This window comes from Montipora capricornis, chromosome 7, assembly GCF_036669925.1.
Source record: "Montipora capricornis isolate CH-2021 chromosome 7, ASM3666992v2, whole genome shotgun sequence".
In the NCBI taxonomy this organism is placed as follows: Eukaryota; Metazoa; Cnidaria; class Anthozoa; order Scleractinia; family Acroporidae; genus Montipora; species Montipora capricornis.
Genome location: NC_090889.1, coordinates 12,132,425 through 12,149,140, shown reverse-complemented (window position 1 = coordinate 12,149,140; position 16,716 = coordinate 12,132,425). Strand labels below are relative to the sequence as shown.

At 39.9% G+C, this 16,716-nt stretch overlaps 1 protein-coding gene across 1 annotated transcript; it reads right to left on the bottom strand.

The window, feature by feature from the left end:
* Nucleotides 1-2,428: 2,428 nt before the first annotated feature.
* Nucleotides 2,429-14,677, bottom strand: LOC138055643 (uncharacterized). The gene is made up of 8 exons (XM_068901529.1): nt 14,549-14,677; nt 10,053-10,250; nt 8,977-9,119; nt 7,429-7,564; nt 7,255-7,338; nt 6,952-7,018; nt 3,544-3,757; nt 2,429-2,605 (listed from the first exon to the last, which is right to left on the bottom strand). The coding sequence occupies exons 1-8, from the start codon at nt 14,634-14,636 to the stop codon at nt 2,501-2,503; spliced, it is 1,035 nt and encodes a 344-aa protein (XP_068757630.1). The 5' UTR covers nt 14,637-14,677; the 3' UTR covers nt 2,429-2,500.
* Between the last annotated feature and the right edge of the window lie 2,039 nt (nt 14,678-16,716).

Genomic DNA, 16,716 nt, shown 5'->3' with positions numbered 1-16,716 from the left:
CAGCACTTGAGGATAAATTGTTATTTTCTCCCCTAAATTAGGACCATTGTCATTTTTGAGGAAGTTCCACAACCTTGTCATGTTAAAAAGGTTGAAATAGTCACGAACTGATTACAACATGACGTGACTTTATATTTTGAGATGACGTTCTTGTTGCCGTCGCCGTCGTCGTTGTATGAGTTCCCTAATGAACACTAGGAATTCCGGAATGGAACCGCAGGGTCCTCAAAGTGCTCTTTCCTGCTAGATATCTCATGGGAGATTACATTTACATTACTTATAGAACGCCTCCCTTGTGATATTAAGCGCGCCACATGTGTTGTATTAATACATCTACGATGTCTTAGACGTCCTCTAGTGTAAATACGGACATTGCAGACGATCTTGCTGTTCTCGGCAAAGGTGAATAAGAGTATAATAGGCATTTGTTTGGTGCTCTTGATAGATTGTGTGAGGCTGGGCGAACTATGAATGGCGACAAGTGTGAGCTAAGGCTGAGAAAGCTCACGTTTTTCGGTCATGAACTGTCAAGCGATGGTGTTAGTCAAAGTGAAGAGAAAATTATCGCTATCAGAGATGCTAGACCTCCTAAGAGGCGAGTGAGGTTCGATCGTTGATGGGGCTGGTTCAGTATTACGCAAGGTTCACGACCTACATAGCACCTGTTATTAAAGATTTGAACAGAAAAGGGGTTCCGTTTTAATGGGGTCCAGAGCAACATAGCGCGTCTCAAGAGCTGAAATGCTCGATCACTCAGGAAAAATCTCTTACTTTCTACCCACGATGGTAATAGAACCAGGATTATCCCTTATTCTTCGACGGTTGGTTTAGGGCCAGTACCTACTCAACAGCAGGGAGTTGCGTGGAGAGTCGTTGGGTATGCGTCAAGTAGTCTCTGACTGACGTGGAGAGGTGCTATAGTCATACAGAGAAAGAGTTTTAGTTTGGGCGTGCGAAAGGTTCAGTATGTATGTGTTCAGGTCAGTGTTTCGAACTGGAGACAGATTACAAGCCGTTGGAGCGCATTTACTCGCGCGCATCGAAATATTGCGCCCGGATTCAGAGATGGGTGTTGGGTTTGTAGGGCCATGCTTTCAAGGTGGTGTACCGTCCGCGAAAAACAAATGATGCATATTCCTTATCGAGATTAAACTCTGCGAAGCAGTCAAGAGGTGGGGAGGAGTATGAGTCTGTGAGAGCAATCGTCGAGAATTTCATGCCTCTAGCTTTCACGCGAAGGGAGATGAGGGAAGCTGGTACCTGTAATGGTGCAGCAGTGATTCAAGTTAAGTGTTGCGTGAGAGTAGGAAATCGGGAACGTTGTACAGTTCCTTCAGGACGACTCTGAACTGTGTATTTACTGCGAGATTTTGCTTCGAGAGACTAGAATTGTAGTTCCGAAGGCTTTCCGGGAGAAGGATGTGAGACTGGCTCACGAGGGCCATCAAAGTATCGACTTCACAGGAAAGTCTGGTGGCCAATCATGGATAGAGATGTAGAGCAGCTATCCAAGATCTGTCATGGCTGTCAGGTGACTTCTCGTTATGACAAACCAGAATCAATGTCCCGTATTTTGCCGCCAAGTGCTCCCTGGCAGTATTGCTGCGCGGATCTCTTTGACTTCTATTCACAGGAGAAAGCAATTTGGTGGTTGCATATTATTCAGCATATTTGTAAAGTATCCATTACTTTACCATTATCTACCCAGGTGCTACACCTTTTTCTGTGATGTTTCGTTGTTTTGACTAGAGATGCGGAAGAGAGAATGGTCCAAGAAGGGCCGAGAGCACGACACTCAGGCTAAGCTTAAAGTGGTACTATGATCAAAAAATCATTTCCTTTTTTTCTTCAGATTTTGAAAGCGTGTTTGCTTAACACCTAACTGGCAAAATTTTGAGCTTTGAGTTTTATCCAAAGGCTGTTTATTTTGAGTGTAAGTTTTGGATTTCACGGTCCGGCATTACTCACGTTCAAAACTGGCCGATTGGACCTCAGAGGGTTGGATCTAGAGAAAATGACGTCATTTACTCACTAGCTTAAAATTTCAGCGTGTAAACGCAATTTATTACATATGCAAAACACAGGTTTAAAAGTCTGAAAGCCCGAAACTCCCGTGCTGCATATTAATTCGGCCGCGTACACACGCATTGCATTCTTAAACTAGTGAGTCTTTGACGTCATTTTCTTCTCGACCCAGCTCTCTCAAGATTTTAAATTTAGTAATGGCGGACCAATAAATAAGAAAATTCCAGTTAAAATAAACAGGTGTCTTTAAAATCAGAACTTAAAACTTGGGTCAGTTAGTGTTTAGTTAACATAGTTTTGAAATCCAAAGAAAAAAAGAATTGTTTTTTTGGTCGTAGTACCACTTTAAAAGGTGGAATGGGAAGTTACTGCAAAGAGGCCGAGAGCACAACGCAGAATTGAGTCAGATGGAGACGCTTTTTTGATTGCTTATGCTTCAAAGGGAGCGAAGCGGGTGAATAAGTAAGATACATTGTCATTGCAAAAGTTTTGAAATCTGTCCTGGTTTTCCCATGCTTACAATCTTCCAGTGACTAAAAATAGACTTTTGCTCGTATTTTCCTCTATCAAATGAAAATATCTGTAAAAAAGAACGAAAAGAAGAAAATTATGAAAGGAGCTGATTATGTGATTACATTTGTTTTGCTCTACGAAGCTGAAGCTCTCTAAAGGCCATTTTCTCGGGCATGCAAGCAAGTCTTTACACCAAAACCAATGGGCCATTTCCGAGTTGCTGTTTGTCTCGGTTTGTCTTGGTGCTCAACTATTGTAAGGGAAATGAGTTTGATTTGCATAACAATTCGCAACTCATTTCCATTTGAGTGGATGTCAGCAGGACTCGCTTTGAAACTGAGGCATGCAGCAACTCGGAAATGGGCTATTGGTACGTAGGCAACGAAATCCAAGGCATGGTTACAAATGGTAGAACAGAATTGATGAAGTTGATTCTGTTAATGATTAATAAACAAATATCTAACGAAATGACTTGTAAAGATTCCAGATTAAAGGTGGAGAATTTGCTTTGCACTAAATGTCTCGGTGCAACCTCCCTTGCCAAAAAAATGAACTAGGAAACCAAGGAGAAACTAAAAGACATAAAAATTTAGAACCGCAAAAAAAAGAAAAACAATTTTATTTACGGCAAAATTAAAGAAATGTCTCGTCCTGGGACTATCATGAAAGCGTAGAGGATATATTCTCCTATTGGGCGGAGTTGCGAGAGAGATGCGACGTCAACAATGAGACCGTGAGGACGTTTAAACAAAGCGTCCCGAAAACTCATCAAATTACTCGCGACCACGCAGGGAATGAAAGGTAAGCAAATTCTGTCTATCTGATTGGCAGTAAAACGGATTTTGGCAAAGAAAGGTTGAGATTTACAGTTTTTATAGAACATTTCCTTGATCAGTTGAATCAAGCCAAGATGGACAAATATCGTGACGTCAAGCGGCCTCAAATCCTTAGGGGTTTCTGCCTGTGGCAAAGCTATAGGAGGATAGCGATACAAAGTCTAATTACCTTGTTACTCTCAATGAAAGCTGGCACTTCTGGGGGCAAATCTCTTTCGTCGTAAGTATCATGACCGAAATGTAAGGAAACTGTTTGAGATTCATAAGGAGGGGGGTCTTCATATATAACGATGCTTTTTATCCCAGCCCTGGTCTCTGCCGTCGGCGTACTTTCTTTTAATTCTTGTGGTGGACGAGCTCTGAGGATGCAAAAATGTATTGCCCTAAAAAAAAAAAAAACAAGCAGACGAAAGAAGCTTGGGTATACTTGACAGGGCTGGCGCAGTGATGACAGCATGCACTAGCTCACCTTCAGCGATGTGGCTCGGGTTCGTTTCCCTTACTTACTCATTGTCAGATGTGGGTTGTGTTTGTTGGTTCTCTTATCTGCTCCAAGAAACTTTTCCCCGGGTACTCCAGTTTTCTTATCTCCTCAAATACCAATGTTTGACTTGATCTAAGCTAAACTGATTTCATTTCTATTTTCAGTGACCCGCAATATTAGTTCCCCGGTGCTTGAATGCTAATGCTTGACACTTAAACAAAGTTCATCATCATTACCAGCACAAAGGCATAACTTTGTCCTCAATTATGAAAAGTTTGGGGAAGCCGGAGTTGATAATTATATAATTAGCTCACACAAATTTATTGGATGCTCGGCCAGACGAGTCATTGAATGACGTTGATCAGAACGTAATAACTCACGTTGGACATATTTGTAGTTTTCATACACCACCTATTTATTTGTTAGTATACGTCTGCAAATGAAGATTGACTTTATAAAGAGAATTAATATGCAAGAATTCATCTAAGATGAATCATCAGTAGATAAGGTGTTCAGTGAACAAGTACCCTCAGAGCTTGATGCAAATTCCCAAACTACTGGAAATCACAGTCCACCAGCAATAACAATGTATAAACAGCCCAGAGGAATATCTGATGACCAATTACGTCAATCCGTTAGATCATTAAATAATTAAAAATGCAATGCACAGCTTTTAACAGGGTGCTTTCATGGACTAGAAATAAATGAAAACCTCGACAGCCTGAAGTCACAAAATGTTGAACCAGTTTATTTGTTTATAACTGGAGGTGGTGGTGCTGGGAAAAGCTATTTGATTAAAACAATTTATCACACTGTAGTAAAAATCTATAGACCCTGAGAATCCAACAGTGTTACTAGCAGCATCTACTGGAGTAGCAGTAATAAACATTGATGGTACACACAGCATTCGCAATATCTAAAAATACAGGTGATGATGTGGGGGAAAATCCAGGTCCTACAATATTTCATATCATTCATCCAGCAACTACTATGTCCGCCGACTCTAGTCAAGGAAATGAAGCAATCTTTGGTGTGAATGCTGGAAAGCAATTTGTAGCAGTGTCACTTACTGCTATTATATAAAATCAACTACAAGATATTAGTTTGTGGCCTAATTCTACTTTGAACAATATTTTGGTTATTGGAAATAATCTATACAGTGCTAAAAGATGTTCTGTGCAAACAAATGACTATTTGCTGTTAACCGATGCTCCAGACATGGTTTTAATATTTGTTGAGGTGTATTCATTACAATATAGTGAGTCATTTACTGGAAGTTTGTTCATGACATCAAACATTGGTCCATATATGTCTCTTAGAAATTCACTTCTAGAACTATTTTCAAACTCTTAACAGAATTACAATAATTGTTGTTTGTTAACTACTGGCATTAATACACTATATTGCAATGAATACACTTAAACAAATATTGAAACCATGTCTGGAACATCAGTTAACAGCAAATAGTCATTTGTTCGCACAGAACTGTATAGATTATTTCCAATAACCAAAATATTGTTCAAAGTAGAATTATCTTGTATTTGATGGTATATAATAGCAGTAAGTGACATTGCTACACATCGCTTACCAGCATTCACGCCAAAGATTGTTTCATTTCCTTGACTAGCGTCAGCGGACACAAAGGTTGTTGGATGAATGATATCAAATATTGTAGGACCTCCGCATCATTTGCTTGCCTTATAAGCAATGGGATGTAAACATTGTAGCACATCATTTGTGTAAACCAAAACATCAGCTCATTACACGACTTGTAATGTCCAACAACTTCTTTTAATGTTGGCAAGTAAAACAGATTTAAGCGAAACATCATAAGCATCGTATTCCAAAATCGCCCCCGCACACGTAAAAACGCATCCTTGGCTTTCACAAATTGTTGTGACAGCCGATCCTTGACCGGTATTGTTCGATTGTTCGGTTCCCATGCTGGCTGTTAGTAGCAGACAACAGTAAGAGAACGAAATACTATTCTTTGAGAGTGCAAGACTCTTATTCAATGCAAGTACTTTTTTAGAGTCTATAACTCTTTCAGTTTGAAGTGTAACCCACACCGATACTTCAAGCCGATAAATACTGGTTTGTGAGAGCTTGTGAGATACTTGTGAGATATGTGGTGCAACTCGCACCGGATTTTCAAGCAAATGAATGTGGGCTTGCGAAAGCGTCTTAGCTTTGGTGCAGTCCGCACTAAACACAAGCCGAGTCTAGATATGTTGACTTGCGTGAGTAAACAACTCCAGTATCGATATCACCGAGGAAACTCCACTCAGCGATGTCACCCGGATGAAATAACGAAGAACAGCACGACAGAGCAATTTTGAAACAGAAATAACTTACCTTGAACAATTACAACTAATTTGCGACGGAAAGCTCTTCAAAATTTGCCCAAAACAGGGAAAACGACCACAGATTTAAATACACAACGACTACAACACGCTAGAGGCAATAGCCGACACTTGAAAACAATGACTCGCAATTACTAGAACCCAGTCTCATGCCAGACTTTTTTACAAAACGCGGAGCCCTATTCCATGGAGTACCCTATGGAGTACCCAAATGGAGTACCCTAAAAAGACTATTTCGAATGAGTACTGTTGATCCATGTGTAAGAAGCATCTGAAATAGTGCTTACTTAAGCCTCAACACCCATTTTAAACAGCATTGTGCAACAGTCTTTAAGTCTAAGCACCCATTTTAAAAAGGTTAGCTTACATGAAGTAATCGGCCATCGCAACAATAATCGAAAGCTAACCTTTTTAAAATGGGTGCTTAGACATAAATACTGTTGAACAATGCTGTTTAAAATGGGTGTTAAGGCTTAAGTAAGCACTATTTGAGATGCTGCTTACACATGGATCAACAGTACTCATTCGCAATAGTATTTTTAGGGTACTCCATTTGGGTACTCCATAGGGTACTCCATGGAGTAGGGCTCCGCGGTTTGTCCTCTCCCGACTTAGGGGTCTGTATGCATGAGCATAAGACCCCAAAAATACTAAGGAAATCTCTCTGTTATCAGCGGGCAACGTTTTTGTAAATCAAAGTTGAAGTGAAGTTTCCCAAAGGGGAACAAACCTGTATCGACGACAAAGGCATATCAATCCTGCTATGATCTCGCAAAAAAAGACAACTATGGGTAGAACTAGATAAAGAGAAAAAGATGAATATGATTTTAGTCAACTTCATAAATTTACGCTCTGCAATGTACATAAACCGGTAAATTTTCAGCTTCGACAATGTCGAAGTCTGCTTCAATGTAAATTAATGAGGTTACGTAACATCCTGTTAGAAGAAGTTCAGGAGGCAAGGTACATCAAGGCCAACAAGACAAAATTTCCTTTCCTGTGACGAAATTTTGAGTCGATGCTTTAATCTTACCTAAAAGCAGAGTTTCATTCAGAGGTGCTTTTGTGAGTGGTGCATCGTTAAATATATCATTGAATTTTGTATGAAATTGTTGTCCTGCAAGAACAAATAGGAAGACCATGAGCCGAGTGCAAAAGGTTTACGTTTTATCGAAACATTGAAAAAGGCAAGTGCTGCCATTCTTACCGTTCTGGCATCCATATAAAGCAATGCGCATACAGGCCCACTTCCCAACGTATCGTTTGGGATGTATGCGAATAAAATATGCCCAAGAGTCGTTCGAAGATACGTTTGTGGCATGGATGTCAGTGTTGGACAAAAGCTGTAGACAGAAATCAGATAAGAAACATATGATCAAACAACCAAAAAACTCTAGTTGGATTTCAAGAATGCTACATACAGGCTTTGTTTAAGAGGATCCTTGGGTCTCCCAGAGCAAACACCTTTTTTTAGTTTTTATGTGATATTACAATTTCCCAAAAAGCAAAACAAAACAAAACAAAAAAATCAACTATTAAATTGGAAGTTGCAATACGAAATATATTAATACCGGACAAAACGAGTGGAAACTTTCACCCTTTTTCGAACTTTTGGAAAGTGACCTGAAAATAGGGGAGTCAATGATCCCCCCATCCCACCCATTAGTGGTACAAGCTCGCGTTACCTGTGAGAAGTGGCTGTGAAAAGCGTCACGTCAGCAACAACACTGTTCAAGTCGACTTTTTTTTTGTTTTTCGAGTTAGTTTCGAGGCAAAGGAGCGAAAAAGCGAAAGTTTATCAATAAAATGAAAGAAAAAAAGTTAACGTTAAAGCACTTTTTTTATTTCGTTTTGTCTAACCAAGCTTTTTCTTTTTTATTTATTTATTTTATTTTTATATTTTACTGTTTTGGGACGTTGTTCTTGAAGACGCTGTGGTAATGTTCCTAAGACGATGTCAAGGCTAGATAGAGTGATTCACGGCGAAATGTACTCGAAAGCCTAATTTTCGCTGAAAAGCGCGTCCCTGAGCCGTCTTTAATTCCAACAAAAAGAGCATAGTCTGTGTTGCTCACTGTCTGATCAGGTTCCTGAAAGCCTTATCGTTTCGGCTCCAATAAGAGAGATTTTCTTTACATTTCCAAAGCCGAAAAGTTGTCCGCCGATTGTTGCAATTGTGCTCGTCTTTTCGAATACGGGACTGAAATTAGGGATCCTGCCCTCTTGCAGTTGAGACTTACCCCTCCACAGTTGAATCCTTATCGTAAAAACATACATGGTCTGTGAGGAAAGTATTATATTTTCAAGGATCAGATCCGATTGTGGGTAAGTGGCACTTTCACGGGGGTAAGATCCATATTTTCAGTCCCGTAGTAGAAACGACGAGCACAAGGATCAGCGGATGAAGGGGATACAGTTTCTAAAGAAACTGTGGTGCTGAGTCCGCAGGGAAGTAGTAATCATCAATTCCACACAAAAAAAAAAACAAAACAAATAAAAAAAAAAAAAGAAAGAAAAAGAACAGAGATGAGAAACTTGTCCAAAACGCTTGAATTAGTCTCTAGGAGCTCTTTTCTTTTGCGAAAAAAAAGAGAGGTATTTTGCGGCGTTTTGAGCCAATTTGGAGCACGGAACACAAAACCTTGCTCAATCCATAAAAGATCTCAGATCGGAACTCAGATCGCAAACTTGTCCGATTTTTCAGCGTCAAATTGCATCTTTTTTTGCAAAAAATGGCATTTTTGTTAGCACTTACCTCTTGTGCCACTCCATTTTCATAATCCATCCAGCCTCTTGCAGAATCATTACTGATAGACACAACATAGCTTTGAACCCACAAGTCATTTCCATCGATGTCAACTCCCTCAGATTCGATCACTCTAAAGTTAGTTAACATTTCTGAAAAAAAAAAGAGGGCTCAAATTCACATGAGATCACGTGGCACTTGTGAAGGATTTGAGTGGGAGGATACATAACAGTTGTGTAAGACAAGGAAAGGATGTATTAGCTAGGGGTAGAGGGACGTACACACCTGCAAACCAAGAAGAAATAGACATAAAATTAAGGGGGATGAAATAGGAGAGAGAACTGTAAAACAGAGACAAAACCTGAAATAGTAGGATGAGTTGGGATTAAGCTGGAAGTTTATAAGGAAAAAAAGAAGCGGGGATCCAGAAAAAGAGAAAGAAATAAGAGGTAAAGGGGACGAAAGGACGCATAGTAAGGGAGAATTAAGAACAAATGATAGGCGCAGGGAGAAGAAGAGAGACAGAGAGGGAGACAGTGTAGAAATATGAGATATGGAATATGTGTAAGTATGATGGTGATGAGTTATCGGTAAGACACCACCACGAGTTCTAGTAGCTAAATGTTTAGAGCACTTCAGTAACTAGTGGGCAAGTAATCATCAACATCATGAAGGTTAAGGGATAGTAGCACTAGGAGAAGCTGTAGTGTAATGGAAGAGGAGGAACTGGTGGATGCAGCAAGTAAAGAAAATGGAAGAATGGGGTGAAGATAATAATCTTTATTCAAGTGTCAAGTCTTCAAGCGCTGGGGAAATAATTGGGGAAACCAAAAACAGAATAAACTAAATTAGTAAGTCAAATCAAATCAAACATTGGTTTTTGAAGGAAGGGGCAAAGCGGAGTAACCGGAGAAAAACGTCTAGGAGCAGAGTAGAGAACCAACAAACTCATGCTTTTAAATATTATTCAGAAATGTACAAAGGCTTGAAACAAAAAAAAGAAATCGGAAAAGTTTTAGGCCTTTGTACTTTTCATTAGCGGAAAACGGCATATATTAGACTTATTAAAATGGGTGTATACCCACCAAAATACACTTGAATAAACGGGCTGGAATCACTTTCCGAAGCGCACCACGCATCAGCATATGATCCTATCCTTTTGATACCAATGCGACCACGGAAGGCTGGGTAATTGTTGTTTAGTTGTGTGGATGACGTCATGTACTTATCTGGAATGCGATTAGTGCCTGGCAGTTTAACACCCAGCTCTTTAACACTGCATCCTGGAATTGAACGGAATTATCAATTATTGTGTCAAGTTCGTGGCTGTAATAGAGCAGATGGTAAACTTGAAGCCCGGTTAAAGTGGTTCTATGATCAAAAAATCATTTCCTCTTTTTCTTCAGATTTTGAAACCGTGTTCGCTTAACACCTAACTGGCAAAATTTTGAGCTTTGAAATTTATCCAAAGGCTGTTTATTTTGAGTGCATGGTTTGGATTTCATGGTCCGCCATTACTCACGTTCAAAACTGGCCGATTGGACCTCGGAGGGTTGGATCTAGAGAAAATGACGTCATTTACTCACTAGCTTAAAATTTCAGCGTGTAAACGCAATTTATTATATATGCAAAACACGGGTTGAAAAGTCTGAAAGCCCGAAACTCCCGTGCTGCATATTAATTAGGCCGCGTACACACGCATTGCATTCTTAAACTAGTGAGTGTTTGACGTCATTTTCTCCTCGACCCAGCTCTCTCAAGATTTTAAAGTTAGTAATGGCGGACTAATAAATAAGAAAATTCCAGCTAAAATAAACAGGTGTCTTTTTAAAATCAGAACTTAAAACTTAGGTGAGTTAGTGTTTAGTTAACATAGTTTTGAAATCGAAAGGAAAAACAATTTTTTTTTTTTGGTCGTAGTACCACTTTTATGAAGAAGCGATTTCTTTATGGATGAAGGTTTGGCCATACTCGAAAAATTAACAAAACAAAAATCGAGAAATGGGAGAAGCTTTTGCCATTCATTAGCTCGTCGGATGGGTACCTTGCGTGTGCCCCTTTTTAGTTTTTAGTCTTAAGTCGTAATTAACAATGTAATGTGCCATAAATATCTTACAGAGACTATATGCAGCCCAAGTTCGCGTCACTAGAGTGCGTGTAATAATTAATTACAAGTGGGAAGATGACCTTTGAGTGCAAGCGGTGTTGCGTGACAGGCAGCTGTAGAGAATTTAAACTCGTTATAAGACTTTCTATGGGAAATAAAATACCGTCGATTATGAAGCCTAAAAAACGCTCAATTTAACGTTCATTCAATAAAATGAATAAAACTGACTCACCTCTGGTGTATTCTTGAGCGTTTTGGTGCTTATTTTACCGTTTCGGGAATTCCGTGTTTTCACTGTTCTAAGACGAAGTCAAGGCTGCACACTAAGATTTCGACCGTAGTCAGCTCATAGGCGGTTTGCGCCTCGAAAATCCATCCCAGCCGCGATTTTTTTCACGCAAAGCTAAAGCCCCATCATTTGCAAACCTCGGTGAATGTTTCGTCGTCAAAAATCCCCACGCACTTGGCTGAAAATGAGCATTTTCTGCTTCCAATTCCACGATAGCTTATGAAAATAACAGCTGTTGATTTCAAAATTGGTCACGAAGCTTGGGTCCGAGGTCAAATTAACTCCACCCGATGAGGTACAGTCATTTCATGTACAACACTTACCCCATCCCCACAGCGTCATTCGTAATGGAGCTGTTCGAGAAGCCGCTGTGGGGATGGGGTAAGTGTTGTACATAAAATGACTGTACCTCATCAGGTGGAGTTAATTTGACCTCGGACCCAAGCTCCGTGACCAATTTTGAAATAAAAAAAACGCGGCTGGGATGGATTTTTAAGGCGCACGCCACCTATGAGCTGACTATGGTCGAAATCTTAGTGTGCAGCCTTGACTTCGTCTTAGAACAGTGAAAACACGGAATTCCCGAAACGGTAAAATAAGCACCAAAACGCACAAGAATACACCAGAGGTGAGTTAAATTCTTAACGGCTGCCTGTAACGCAACACCGCTTTCATTCAAAGGTCATCTTCCCACTAGTAATTAATTATTACACGCTCTCTAGTAATGCGAATCTTAGGCTGCTTATGCAGAGACGAACACATACAGTGCATTTTTACCTTTCGACACACCCATCCGAAAAATTGGTTTTTGCCCTTGGCGGGAATGGAACCCACGGTTTGTGTTTGTCTCTCACTTTATGTGTCATAAGACACCAGAGAAACCACCGGGGGTCATTTTATGACAAGTGGTATAAAGAAATGGGTTCCTGTTATATAGGCGAAGAAATCGATGTAAGGTATAATATTAATCGTTCGAAAAAGTGAAACTACAGCGAAAGACTAGCCAAGCATCTGGAGCATTTTCTCCTCTCTACATCTCTTGAATCTACTTCCATTGTTGCTGTAGAAAGATATTACTTGCTAGCCCCCAGCAGTGCTTTTTGAGATCGTGACCCGCCATGCTTGTATAAGCGGTGTTTCAAATGCTAGTCGCCTTGATGCACAAAGGTAGATATCACACTAAGTTGTTTAGTATTACGCTTAATTGCAGACTGCTGACCCCAAATAAAGGTGAAAGCGGGCGAATTGGACGTGTGATGCTTATTAAAATGTAGTGCTTTTGTATAAATCTCTGAAATGTAACTTATTTCAACTGGTGAATGTTAAACGTATTTCGACCTTAGACACCTTAGACCGGACGAACGGCATCGATGTGGTTGCGTACCACAAAGACGCGAACTGAAACATCTGAGAACATTGCTTTGCATAATTTTTGGAGCTGATGGCGATTCATCTGTTTAGTCTGTTCAGATCAAAGCCTCACAGAATGCAACCTGTCAAGTAACAGTAAATACATATTATTACGTTTAGCATGCAAATCAATAATCAGTAGTACTTCCGATGATACAAAATGATCGTTCGTGCCATGGTTTGTGGTATAAACAGCTGCGAATAGTATGAAACACCGATCTTTTAACACTACTGTAAATATTAAGCATATGGTAAACTTCGACTCACTCTCAAGCTAAACTTATTCGGATGGGGGAGGGAGGGGTCACTTTCACAATATGTTCAATTTATGGGGGTCATTTAAAAGTGAAAGGGCATCATTTAAAGGTGAAGTGGGGTTTGTAAATCTTCTAAGCTTTCGCAAAACGTCCCCTCCCCCTCACAGGTAATAAACGACCAGCCCCTAAAAATAAATTGGTACTAGCGCCGTTTCAGAAACCTGAAGGATTCTGGTACTTGTAGTCAAATGGCGTCATCATGCTAGTGTTCTATTGTGCTCTATTTATACGAGCAATTTTTCCACCAGGAAAATTTGTCAACAAAAACTGACCAGTGCAAACGAGGTTTTAGAAAATGAGAAAGTCGCATTTTTCATAATCTCACATTTGGTGATTTCACGACGTTGATGAGCAGAGTACCGTCCGCAAAAATACTGGCGAAAATATGTGTGCTGCAGCACAATTATGCAGTTTCCTTCTTTTTACCAATGATATTCTTGTTTTTAGGTGTTCTCGTTTACGACCACGTAGTACATATTAGAATCCCTATTACGATTAATGAAGACCGTTACTAATGCGGAGAAAAGGTATTGTTATGCAAACACAGCAATACCTTCATCGAATCGCATCTCTTACAATCTCTCCACTTGAACTTGTCAACCTGTCATCTTAAAAACTGATGTCGAATTCGGGGCATCGATTGGAACTCAGGTTGTGGCCTCCTCAGCAACCTTGGAACCTGGACGAGCGTATGATTTAGGAAAAACTTAGCTGCGGTTCCAAATATTCCATATAATTCGAGAAAAATATTTTGTCATCTCTTTCGATCAATAACAGTGGCATATAAAATTCAGCATCGTTCTCGTGCAACGGGACATGATGCATTGTACAGACTTCAAATCGACTTCAGTGTTAAAGTTGTTCATTGTCAACAACTTCATGCCACATGCTTTGCCATTTTATTCCTTCTTATCCACGGTCAATCACCGCCAACCACTTAAGTCTTAAAGCAGGCCCATTGTTAACGATAGTTCACTTGACAAAATAGCGGAACGAATAAACATCCGTTTGTACTACACTAGGTGCATTGTTATCCCGTGATGGACTTTCAAAAGATCTACAATAGAAATAAAATGAAATCTTCTTTGATTTGGAACATGACAACCGGTGAAGTAGTAAGGCAGACGCGATAAATTGGCTGTGAACTATAATCTCTAGCTGATTCAATATTCTATGTTGTTATGCGGTTTGAACGTTTATCACGTCGGACCCTGATATGGTGAAACTTGCGGGTTGTCCTTATTTGAATTATTGGAATTGTCAGTAATTCAGTTAAGACGTTGTGGGCGTCGAAGAAAGAAGTTCAATCACACCGAAAATGTATCTTTTTTTCTTGGAATTCCAACAGTAGTACTGTTCAATTCCATGAGGATTAGATTACGATGCAATATTACTATTATCATTAAGTGTCAAAGACGTATGCAAGAGTGTCAATGACGAAGCCCAAGCAATAATTACCTCCGATATTTGTCCATTGCCCACTCAACAAAACCAACGTGAAGGCAATTACCACTGCAACAGGACTTTGTTTTGTCTCATGCTCCATTTTGACTCAACTTCCATCAGAGCCAAACAATCATCGCAAAAAAAAAGTGCACAGTGCCTCTTTTGGCAGCTCGCTCTGTAATTCTTGCCCACGCAAATAACCAATGAAAAGAAATAAATAATCAGAAAGAAATGAATAAATTCAGAGTGCATTCATCTGTGAAAATTCCTTATTAGCTGCTCTCCGCTTGCTATTGATTTTTCTACTGTACTCCAAACAAAAGCTCCATTGATAATGAAATGGTCCTCTGTTCTCGGAGGGAAAAATAAACGCTTCTTTCGTTCAAAAGGCTACCTTGACGAGAAAAAGGTGTTGTGTTGATTTTATTAATATTGTTAAATTCTAATACAAAGGAGGTCAGCTCTATTTACAGATCGAAATATACACCACGGTATAGCTCGATGACAAGTTGTCATGATATTGTCTAAAGTACTTGTTTGTTTTACTCTTGCGTTAATCTTTTCTTAGTCCGAAATCCAACTAGATGCTCGGCTTTTCATGACCAAACTTTCTGCAATTCAGGACTAAAAATTTAAGTACATTTAAGTTTATTTTTAATCACAACGTATTCGGTAAATCAAAGACAAACTTGCTCAGGTTCTGGATTGCTGCTCCATTTTCAAGTTTACGAAGAAAAAGAGTTTGCACCACCAAATTATTTACAACTTAGTACAATTTTAGCGGAAAGCTATGAACTCATTAGATTCTGCAATGTTTCGTGATATCTCTCAGTGGCAAAAACCATGTTCTCACCACAAGCTTTTCAACGAAGATTTTAAACCCCGCACCTTTTTAGGATGACGGCGCAGTGACTAGAGAACAGAAAAATGATGAGGGGTACTTCTTACTCCTCCAAGCAAGTTTTCGCCGGATTTGCTTTTATGTTTCTTGCATGGACCCAATGTTTGATGAACCGTATTAAGTTGTTGAGTTAGAGTAAAGTCAAAATTCCTTTTCAGGAAAATTATGGAAGATGTTGCTGCTAACTCTAGCATGCAAACATGATATCAAACATCCTCAGCTTTGAATTCAAGCGCCAATCATGATCAGTTGTAAGAGGGGTCAGTCTCGAAAGACTGTGCATTTAGTTGATTGAGAGTAAATACTTAATAGAAGTGGTACCCACTGCACTGAAAGGCAGGGTTAGAAGAAATTTTATGAGATTTTTCAAACCTCTTGTAGCTCTCAAGATCTTTGTATAAAACTAACATAAATTAAGAAATAAATAAAGCACGAAAACAATACTTTGAACAAGCCATTAGCTACGTGTACGAGGGCTGGTTTTTTAATCTCGTTCATTTGCCACAGGATGCATTGAAGAATTTGTAAACAGTTTTCTCAGCAAGAGAATTGCCAATCTCTAGAGGACACAGATAATGCACCGATCAAATCGAAACTTCAACATCCCTCCTCCTCCCCCCCCCCCCCCACCCCCTGGGCAAACCGCGGGCATTTGACTATCTTTTGAGCCCGGGGAGTGGGGAATTTGACCTGTGCCTGCGTGGGGTTTGGGAAAATTGAAACGAAAGTGTCAGGTTTCAAATCTTTCCTTTTTTCCGGGTGCTAACTCCTTTAAAACACGTGTTTGGACGAGATGGAAGAGTTTAAAGGAAGAGATATAGCATTTGTGAGCGATTGCCTTACAAAAAAGGTCTTTAAAGTCTTTATTAAAGACGACAGCAGCGGACTACGATTGTTCTTTAGTAGGGTATGACAGACAAATCCGACGATAGGGTAGGGCATTTGAACACCAAGTTGGCCCGAGGGGGAGGGAATTTGAACGATCCAATCTTTAACATCCGCCCCCGGGGGGGGGGGGGGGGGGGTGGTTGCTGAAGTTTCGAGTTGATCGGCGCATAACACTGCAGCATATGGAAAGTCGATTTTGACAGGCATCGCGAAGTGTCCATTTAAAAGCAACGCAAAGGGGAATTATCGTTTTTTCTAGTTGAATCCAGATGTAAAGTTGGAGTGACGGCGTGAAGTAGAAGTCAAAAGTAAAGAGACACTTGTGGTATTCATTTCTCGGCTCACAGTTTAGCGCTTTCCATTACTGTTTGGATTTCCATAGAACCACGTC